This window comes from Berghia stephanieae, chromosome 2 (genome assembly GCF_034508935.2).
Source record: "Berghia stephanieae isolate SIO BIC M18660-M18661 chromosome 2, UCSD_Bste_1.3, whole genome shotgun sequence".
Taxonomy (NCBI): domain Eukaryota; kingdom Metazoa; phylum Mollusca; class Gastropoda; order Nudibranchia; family Aeolidiidae; genus Berghia; species Berghia stephanieae.
This window is the reverse complement of record NC_088361.1, coordinates 72118825-72129944: the sequence shown is the minus strand read 5'-3', so window position 1 is coordinate 72129944 and position 11120 is coordinate 72118825. Positions and strand designations below refer to the sequence as shown.

Genomic DNA, 11120 nt, shown 5'->3' with positions numbered 1-11120 from the left:
TCATCATCATCATTACCAGTAACATCAGCAGCTGCAGCATCTTCATCATAACTGTTACCACAACTACAACCACAACCAGCTCCACATCATCATCACTACCATCACTACTACAAACACCATCATCACCACCACTACTGCAGTCACCATCACCACATCATTATCACTACTACAACTACCACAACCACCACATCATCATCATAATCATCATCATCATCATCATCACAACTTCCACAAACCACCAACACCACCACATCATCATCACTGCTACCACTACCACCACCACTACCACATTATCATCACTACCACCATTAGCACCACTCACCACATCATCATCACTACTCCCACCACATAAAAACGGCCTGAGTGACGTCAATTTCGTTCTCTCTATAGGATTCCGGAAATCTTTTATTTAGAATTCCCAACAGGATCCCACCCGGAGGGAAACCTACGTACTGTCGCATTATGCGATCGAGAAGTCATTGGTTTCACTAAAAGAGAGGCTTGAAGATTAGATTTCTAGATCTTTAGTGAAATTATAGTCAGATTTTTTATTAATGGCGCGTGTTTTTCTGGCTTTTCTCAGTTGTCCCTCTATCAAAAGCCGATGATATCTATTCATAAAGAAAAAAATCAAAATAGCACTAGCATTATTCCTGTCCAGTCACAGGGCATCTGATCGCAGAATTTGATGAAAAGATAATGAAATTATAAAAATCTCATTCCATTTACATACTACATAAAAATGGTCAGATTCATTCTAATAAAATACATACCATATTTACAGACATTTACAACATAAGCTCCATGGCAATCTGGCTCCGAAGAATTACTTTCAAGCTATTTATCATTATAGCACATACAGATTATTGCAATAAAGAAAGACATTTTTTCCTTTGTCTTTAAATGCCAATGGCACTTGAACTTTTTGATGGATTGCCGGACCAATATAGAAAAATGTTGAAACAAAATTTAATATAGTCAGATTTTTTATTAATGGTGCGTTTTTTTTCTGATTTTTCTCAGCTGTCCCTCTATCAAAAGTTGTAAAAAATTGTGTCAACCTCTGAATCAATTTGTCTTAACTGAATCTAGATTTTGGACCGTATTGATGCCATATTAAAAAAAAGTTTTCTTCTTTAAGACCTATAAAAACAACTTTAAAACAGCTGTCATAAAATTATAGATTTTACACTGAAAAAAATGAAAACAAGTTACGCACCACAAAGTAGGAATGAATTCATCGTATTTCCAAAATTCTTGTGCTAACGTAGTGATTATGAGTTCACGTCATACTTCTTTCCAAATAATAACAATTCACTTTAAGTGTTATAAACATACCACTTATGTAGTTTGTATTAAATTTTGAATTTATTATTTATGGCATATCATCTACATCATGTCCCAATTACCAACGACTGATATGAAATATTTCGCTTTAAATCATTTGAAATAGTGATTGTATTTTCAATATTGTCATATTAATAAACACTGTTTATATAACTTCGACAATTTTTTATCTATGCATGAACGTTTTGCAGGGCCTTTAAAGGTTTTAAAAACGTAATAGGCTCTTAAACAACACGATACGGTACGGAATCTCTATCGGTTCCACTCTCGTAAAGTTTCGAAAAGAAGTCTTCTTGTATCTATGGATAAGTAATTTAAGAGGACGGCAATGGTTTTGGAATTTCACAATCAGCCATGAGAAGATCGTTATCGAAATACGACAGAGAGATCACCTGTGTAGAACGACGTGGCAGGTAAAGGATCATAGATAACTTTGATATGGATATCATCCTAAGATGTATGGGTGAGCGTAAATATACATCCGAAAAAAATGTTGGACGTCTGATTATTCAAGAAGAAAAAGGCCCATGGGTTCTGGACAGAGAATCATTGCTATTCTTGCAGGTGGTGATGATACTGTATATTTAAAAGGATGCCATACCATTTTTTCTTCTCTGCATCATCTGGAATATTATTATGCAAAGGTGTTTTGAGACTGACTAAATATCGTTTGCTGCCCTCCATTGAAACACCCAGCTGTTTTGTTTTGGACAACGCTACCATTTGTTGGCCCATGGTCACTTTAAGGCTCCAACTTTGGCAAATATAAAAGCTGACATGATTTCATGGTTTCAATAAGACAGTTCTACATATTCTGACCATTTATCAAAATGCTAACTATACTCCTTAGTAAAAAAAAAAGAAAGAAATGAACCAGAAACAGCTTTCAAAGCGGACTGTTTAATCAGGGAGTTTTGGCACGAGGTTGCGCGACTTCCCCCCATGTCACTGTGAGCGCAATCCAATCGAGGTCATTGGGCCTAAGTAGAGGGAAAGATTGAGAGTAGGAACACCAAATTTACTCTCACCGACGAGGCAATAAATGATAAAGAGAAGAATGAGAAAAGGCATGTCTCAACCTTCGCAAACTAGAGGGAAATTACATTTCATTGGATAGAGTGATGCTCGGAATCTTTCTGTAGTCGTTTCATTTCTTTTTTCATCATCCTCGTCATCAGACTGTGCTGATTGATGTGTCCAGTATTTCTTGGTTGTTGTTGTTGGTGGTGGTGTTATTGTTGAACACATATTTGTGGAGACACTGTCTCATAATTGATGAATTTGTACTTTTGACCAGTCTACACAAATCTATGTAATCCTCTTTGGCATAAACAAGCTATTTCTCAAACTTTTGCAATCAAAATTATATTGGAAGCGCGTTATGTTCACTTTCGTTTGTATTCACGAGTAATGTGTATTGATAGTTATAAAATGTATATGTCTGATAGTTAATAATTGCCATTCGTTGCTTCATAGTCAAATACTGTACGTATATCGTTTAAGCTTCAATTTACCGAACACTACAGTTTAACGAATTCCTTCAAAATGGATATGCGGAAAATTCATAATTTTGGTAATGTAAATCTTCTATGAGTTCCGATCCTCACCTGTTATCGACTTTAATATAGCTGTAATAAACGAAATCCTTTCCTATTGTTTTAACATTCATGAAAAAATATTTTTTTATTAAGACAAATTGATTCTGAGTTTCATACACATTTATTTTGCAGCTATGCATTGGGGGGAAGCTGAGAAAAAGAATAAAAACACGCGCCACTTATTAAAAATCTGACTATAGTTGTGACATCAAAATATCATTTAGAGTTCGTTTTTTTTTTTTTTTATTTTTTTTTTTTTTTTGGTCTAAGTTTTTTGTGGATTTTTTTTTTCTGGTTTGTATTTTGTTTTAATTTTTGTTTTTTTATTGTTTGTTTTGTTGGGCATTTATTTTGGGGGGAAAGGGTTGTTATTTGTTCTTATTTATTTGTTTGGTTGGTTGGTTTTGTTGTTTTGTTTTGTTGTTTTGTTTTGTTGTTGTTCTTTTTTATTGGGTTTTTTTTGGTATGTTCTTTTGGTAAACCAGATGCATGCAGGGATGAATAATTCTTGAACGTCTGGATTGGTTTAGAGAAAAAAGGTTTTCCTCGTAATTGTATGACTTTAATATATTATAATATTTGGAAAATGGATAATAATAACTCATTTTTTGGCATTATTATCATTATTATTATTATTATTATTATTATTATTATTATTATTATTATTATTATTATTATTATTATTATTATTATTATTATTATTATCATGATGATGATGATGATGATGATGATGATGATGATGATGATGATGATGATGATGATGATGATGATTATGATGGTGATGAGGGTTATTGATAGATATTTCCTCTTCCTACTTTTGACTTTTTAAATAGAATATAACATACACTCACCCAGTTACGAATCCGCATATGACCACCCCATACCAAGTGTGACGGATTCGAAGATCAAATGTGAATTTGTCAAAGTTAGTCCTCCCTCCAGCCTCAGCCATGTGCCAGCTTTTTTCCACTCCTCCTACTGCAATAGTAGCTTAGATTTGTTTGTTTAATTTACTATATACATTTGTTAATAAAATCATCGACGACAAAAAAAAAATTAAGTTGTAAATAATCAAATTGCTTGTTAGATTGAAATAACCGAAACTATGGTAAATGAGATGTCTTATTAAAAAAGAAAGCAAATGCAACTATTGTTTGCTCCATTCATTGTTTGTCCATTCTGAGTCGTTCCAACCATTGTTTTAATTTATTTTGCTGCGTACCTTTAAGTTTCCATTTTTTTTTCACTTCAGGAGCAATATTTGCGGTTAAAGCGATTTCTACACATTGATATAATAAGACAAAATATGACATCAACCAGATCACCTACTCAAAATACTGAAGATTTAGTAATCATTCTCCTACCATTATCACCAGGACAATTTACTACTTAGACTTAACGGCGAAAAGTGAACTTCAGAATCATTTATATTAATTTAATATCACATTTTCATCTCATTATTTCGATTTCTGTATTTCACATATTTCTTAATATGCATCATCCTTCGTGTACCAAAATGTCCTTATCATTTTTGACCTCTAACACTTTTATTTTGTGATTTGTTATTAAATGAAGAGTACAGAGTACTATTTTCTTTTAACTTGAGCTTGATATAGTGCTAAATCCACTTACTGTGCTCAAAGCGCTCTTACAAGGGGTCCCTGACTAACAGCAACATGACATGATGCCTGTCAGGTGATTTTACATTTTTTTCCGACAATGACAACACCGATAACGGCCAGCTACTCATTTTACACCTGGGTACGATGAGAGAATGTGAGTAAAGAGCCTTTTCCAAGGACTCAACTATGCGCCGAGCAAGGCTCGAACTCAGGACTTTCCGATCCGAAATCGAGTGTCACACATACCATTAGACCACATAGGCGCACGTCTCATCCACTCAACATTATTAATAGTTTATTCAAAGAATTCTGTATCAAACAAAGGATTATATATTCTGACAAAATGCCCATTTAAAAAAAAGTTTTGGCCAGAAACTATTTGCATAAAAAATTAAATGTAAAAAAAATTCTAACCTGTATGAAAAATTCCGTGTTGTCGGTATTCGCCATACTGAATATCAATTAATATCGATTGGACAAAACTGTAGATATCTCTAAAATTAGATGGCAATATATCTGGACAAGGGTGTATCAAACGGTGCCGGACAAAGCAAGAAAGGAAGAAAAAAAAATCAGTGTGACTCTCAATTTGATATTTTCTCAAATTCTCAACTCGATAATCCACAAAATTAAATCCGTTATTTCGTGGACGAATCAGATGACTATACTGAGCCACCCAGAATTCTTTTTGTCTGAAGAAAAAAAATACTTGGCTCTTTTTACACGTATTTCCCTCTATTCGATTCAAAATTTATAGAAACTTTTAGCGAAAACATCGCAAAGAATAGTTAAAGCAAGTATACGCAACCAACATTTTACTTAATAGTTTGTTTTTAAAATGTAATAATTGCAGCAGTTCTAGTCTCCATCAAAGAGTGGGGTTGATCATGCGACATGGATAATGGGTAGATATCGGTATCGTTGCTTTCATCATTGCAGTTGTCCGAAGCAATAGTTGTTAGATTGTTAGATTGGCCTTTATGTAAATGTGGTAACTGGTGAGATTCATTCAAAATGTAAGTTAGGCATGGCAAGGATTTCATGATTATCCATCTTGTATTTGCTTCTATATAAAAGCCATTATTGCCCTTTCGTATTACAAAAATTGTTTTGTTCTTGTCATGGCAGGAAATATCCATATAAACCTGGCAATGGTAGTCCATTCTTGAATGTAACTTTTCAATTAATTGAATGTTTATAAGAGATTAATCGAATGAATCTCATACGTTTTAAGTTAACCTTAACTAGTGAGATGACTACTTTTATCATCGCAACCTCTATACTAACAAAAATTGCGAAACCTTCCTAATGTTTATATAGAGAATAAAGAGGTAACTAAGGTAAACAGCAGTGACTTACACTCAGATGAGACGGATATTGCTCTGCGCATGACAATTTTGGCGGTATATTACAAAGAAGAAAGAATATGTTTTGTTTACTATTTATTATGGTCTGATGCCAATACTTACATTTGATAATAACAGCAAAGATACCGAGGAAGAAGAAAAATGTTTGGAAGGTGTCAGTCCAAACCACGCTCTTTATCCCTCCTGCCATGGTATAGATAGTTCCTGTTCCACCCACTATGACAACAGACAACCAAAATGGAATACCTGCTGCCGCCTAATAAAGTCAAAACGTAAGGGTATTGTAACGTGACCCATCGCCTCAATATAGTTACTATTGCAGGGTTAATATTAAACAAAATATTGACTTGTGGTCTAGATAATGACATTTTATCTGCATTTACACCCCTCGTTTTAAATTATTCAAGTCTACAAATCTTTTGAATCTTGTTATTTTCAATTTCAGATCAATTTTCATAACCAGACATGAGTCAGTGGGTCACATATTACTCATTGGATTGTTTTCAATAGGACAAAGTAAGCTGTTTGCGTTTTCTGGTCTAGTGCTTTCTGAACTTAAAGTTTCCGATACGAGTGCCTATGTGAGATGTGAAATATCAAAATTTTAGAAAAAAGATCTTTACTCACATTTTCTCATTATACTTAGATCAGGCCCAAAATGAATTATATATATATATATATATATATATATATATATATATATATATATATATATATATCAATCACAGTAAACAGCTCAGAGGGAAACATACAAAATGTGGATTAAAAAATTTTACAGTATTTTAAGGAAGACGTTGCTCATAAAGTTGGGGAAAAACCTGTATGCATATAAAGATAGTTAGAAAAAAAATTCCACTATATTTCAATACCAAAAATAAATGATAAATGAAGAAATAAAAGATAACTAATTTGATGGTTTTGAACATTTGTGAAGTCATCGTGTTATACATTTCGTATGCGAGAGCTTACTTGAAACATTGTCAAAAATATATATATCCAGACAAATATAATGAGAATCACCAACGTGTACTTTTTTAAAACACCTATTGTTATTTTTCAAAATTTTATGTTTGAAATGTTGATGTAGCATCTATATAGATTTGACATACCAACGCCGTTGCCATAGAGACAGCCTGCAAAGCCTTCACTCATACGGCACTCGTATTATTCTAGAAAATCGAAATTAAAGCCACAATTTCGTTGATTTCATTAAACCGATTTGTTGGATGTCATCCTTAAGGCTTTCTTATTGTTGTTTGGATGATTTTAGTCTATTGTATCAGACCCTGAAAAGTTTTGTTTAAATCAGCACAAAAAGGCTTGCGTGTCGTTTCATTGTTTTACAAAACATTTTCAATTTTTTTTCTGAAGCATTGAAAAAAGGCTCTAAAATGTTCACGGGTGTTTTTTAGACTTCTTATTACTAAGTACCTGAAATGTAAAATAAAATGGAGCTACATTAAAATTGCATTAGTCCAGTCAAGTTTATTGTGGTCCAACAACAATTTAAGATGCCCTTGTTTGTTGCCCTATAATCGACGTAAGTTTGGGAATTCCCGTACAGTTTTCCAACTTATAATAGGACTGAGCATCACCCATTCCGCCACTATATTCCTTTCGCGTTAGTTCGATTCCTCTAGCATACTTTAGCAATCTAATATGTAATTGAAAGGGAAATGTGTGGCCTTTGAGAATTTCTATTAGGTTTCACATTCGGTCGTTATGGATAAATTGAATGAACAATAAAAATTTTCAATATCTTCATTGTCACATTAAGCGACGTCATTGTCGTCAGCTAAAAAAGAGATCACTTGTGGTTGACAAATTATAGTCAGATTTTTAATAAATGGCGCGTGTTTTTCTTCTTTTTCTCAGCTGCCCCCCAATGCATAGCTGCAAAAATTGTATGAACCTCAGAATCAATTTGTCTTAGTAATAAAATATTATTTCATGGATTTTAAAACAATAGGAAAGGATTTAGTTTATAACAGCTATGTTAAAATCGATAACAGGTGAGGATCGGAACTCATAGAAGATTTACATTACCAAAATTATGAATTTTCCGCATATCCATTTTGAAGGAATTCGTTAATTTATTTTTTTGTTACTAAGGAGTATAGTTAGCATTTTGATAAATGGTCAGAATATGCAGTACTGTCTGATTGAAACCATGACATCATGTCAGCATTTATAATTGCCAAAGTTGGAGCTTTAAAGTGACCATGGGCCAACAAATGGTAGCGTTGTCCAATACAATACAGCTGGGTGCTTCAATGGAGGGCAGCAAACGATATTTAGTCAGTCTTAAAACACCTTTGCATAATAATATTCCAGATGATGCAGAGAAGAAAAAATGGCATGGAATCCTTTTAAATATCCAGTATCATCACCTGCAAGAATAGCAATGATTCTCTGTCCAGAACCCATGGGCCTTTTTCTTCTTGAATAATCAGACGCCAATATTTTTTCGGATGTATATTTACGCTCACCCATACATCTTAGGATGATATCCATATCAAAGTTATCTATGATCCTTTTCCTGCCACGTCATTCTACACTGGTGATCTCTCTGTCGTATTTGGATAACGATCTTCTCATGGTTTATTGTGAAATTCCAAAACCATTGCCGTCCTCTTTAATGATTTATCGATAGATACAAGAATGCTTTACGAGAGTGGAACCGATAGAGATTGCGTACCGTATCGTGTTTTTTAAGAGCCTAATATGTTTTTAAAACCTTTAAAGGCCCTGTGAAACGTTCATGCATAGACAAAGATTTGTCAAAGTTATATAAACAGTATTTGTTAATTTTACAATATTGAGTATACAATCACTATTTCAAATGATTTAAAGCGAGAGATTTCATATCAGTCTTTGGTAATTCCGACATTATGTAGATAATATGCCATGCATAATCCTTTCTTTAAAAAATATAGCGTTGTGGAGAACATTGTGCTTATTTGAGTCAATAAAAAAATTGATACGGCGCACAACTCTACTGAAAGATTTGAAAAATAGAAATGTAGTTTTTACAGATAGATAAACAGATAACTTGATTTCCTTTTATAATTTAAAGTCAGTTTGAAAGTTCGTTAAGTCAAACAGATACCATAAAAAATCTACCGAAGACACTAACATATCATGGCCACACCCTCAACTCTATCTGTCCAGTAGAGTCCTAACTTCCGTTGTGTTTATTTAGCGGTGATCAGTGTTGTTATGTTGTGTAGTGTGTTCTCATTGCGTGTATGTTTATATGTGTGCGTGTGTGTGTGTGTATGTGTGTGTGTGTGTGGTGTATAGATAGTTCGAAGATGACGTCACTCAGGTCTTTGTTATTGTTTTTTTGTCATCCTCGTTTATGAGTATTGCTCACTGAACTGTATTAACCCGACTATAAACGTTCATGGATACACACAGTTTTGTGTGTTGGTCCGTTATGCTTCCGGATGGCAATGTTATAAGCTCCTTAGCCAAGCGCATACTATCTATACATGTGTGTGTGTGTGTGTGTGTATGTGTGTGTGTGTGTTTTGGAATGTGGTTGCGTGGAAGAAAAAAAAAAGGGGGGGGGGAGGGTGTCCATCAAGTAGAGAAATTCCTGAGCAAGGGGGGGGGGGGGGGGGGGGGGGGGGGGGGGAGTGTGTTTGCTAGGAACTGTCAGATTGGCATTTTTCAGCAAATCGTGGCATTCATAGTGATATAATTCACTTGATCACATGACGGTATTCGGATTTACAGAAATTTTAAACAAGTTTCACCGATGAACAACATCAACTAATATTACTGCTGATATTACTGTCGTTTTTATGCCATCGATGTGATAATTATTGCCCTGGGAAATATTTAGGTAAACGTTTCGGCAAACTGTCAATTGGTTATGTCTAGCTTCTAGCCCGAACAAACCAAAAGTAGACAGATTCGGGGACTTGATATTTTTCGCGTCCGCTTCAGATTTTCATTTGACCTCACATAAGTAAAGGGGAGACAATCCGAAAGCTCCTACATCCACAGTATTCATTCAATTTGTATTGTCACCGTTGATCTTTTGACAGGCGTTTATTTATTCAATTTGTCATCATATAAAAGCGTTTTAAAAACTCTAGAACAAACCTTGATAGATTTGTGAAAGTTTAAAATTTCCTAATTTGACCATTGTTTTGATTCTCGGCCGCCATTTTAATTTGTGAAGTATTGAAGGTAGTGCAAAGCACTCCCAAGTAAAGCGTGGTAAAGACTTGTGACTTATTGATTTTGATATCTACTGACTGATAAAATAAGCGACGACAAGCACATAGATTAGAATGTGCATCTAATCGTAATCAAGCTAATCAAGAAAATGATTCTGGCAATATCGAACGAAAATATTTCTTTCCCCGCGAAATTGCGGGCTTTTTACTAGTAAATTCAAAATTTAATACAAACTACATAAGTGGTATGTTTATAACACTTAAAGTGAATTGTTATTAATTGGAAAGAAGTATGACGTGAACTCATAATCACTACGTTAGCACAAGAATTTTGGAAATACGATGAATTCATTCATGCTTTGTGGTGCGTAACTTGTTTTCATTTTTTTCAGTGTAAAATCTATAATTTTATGTCAGCTGTTTTAAAGTTGTTTTCTATAGGTGTTAAAGAAGAAAACTTTTTTTTAATATGGCATCAATACGGTCCAAAATCTAGATTCAGTTAAGACAAATTGATTCAGAGGTTGACACAATTTTTTACAACTTTTGATAGAGGGACAGCTGAGAAAAATCAGAAAAAACGCGCCATTAATAAAAAATCTGACTATATTAAATTTTGTTTCAACATTTTTCTATATTGGTCCGGCCTCATAGTATTGCAATCCATCAAAAAGTTCAAGTGCCATTGGCATTTAAAGACAAAGGAAAAAATGTCTTTCTTTATTGCAATAATCTGTATGTGCTATAATGATAAATAGCTTGAAAGTAATTCTTCGGAGCCAGATTGCCATGGAGCTTATGTTGTAAATGTCTGTAAATATGGTATGTATTTTATTAGAATGAATCTGACCATTTTTATGTAGTATGTAAATGGAATGAGATTTTTATAATTTCATTATCTTTTCATCAAATTCTGCGATCAGATGCCCTGTGACTGGACAGGAATAATGATAGTGCTATTTTGATTTTTTTCTTTATGAACAGATATCATCGGCT

At 33.8% G+C, this 11120-nt stretch overlaps 1 protein-coding gene across 1 annotated transcript in view; it reads right to left on the bottom strand.

Annotated features, from left to right (window-relative positions):
- The window catches only part of LOC144965487 (sodium-coupled monocarboxylate transporter 1-like), a 30383-nt gene that overhangs the window by 11690 nt on the left and 7573 nt on the right, over nucleotides 1-11120 (bottom strand). The window contains exons 4-5 of the mRNA XM_078900871.1: nucleotides 6037-6190; nucleotides 3797-3935 (exon numbers count right to left, since the gene is read on the bottom strand). Coding sequence (XP_078756997.1) covers nucleotides 3797-3935; nucleotides 6037-6190 — 293 coding nt within the window. The remainder of the gene's footprint in view (nucleotides 1-3796; nucleotides 3936-6036; nucleotides 6191-11120) is intronic.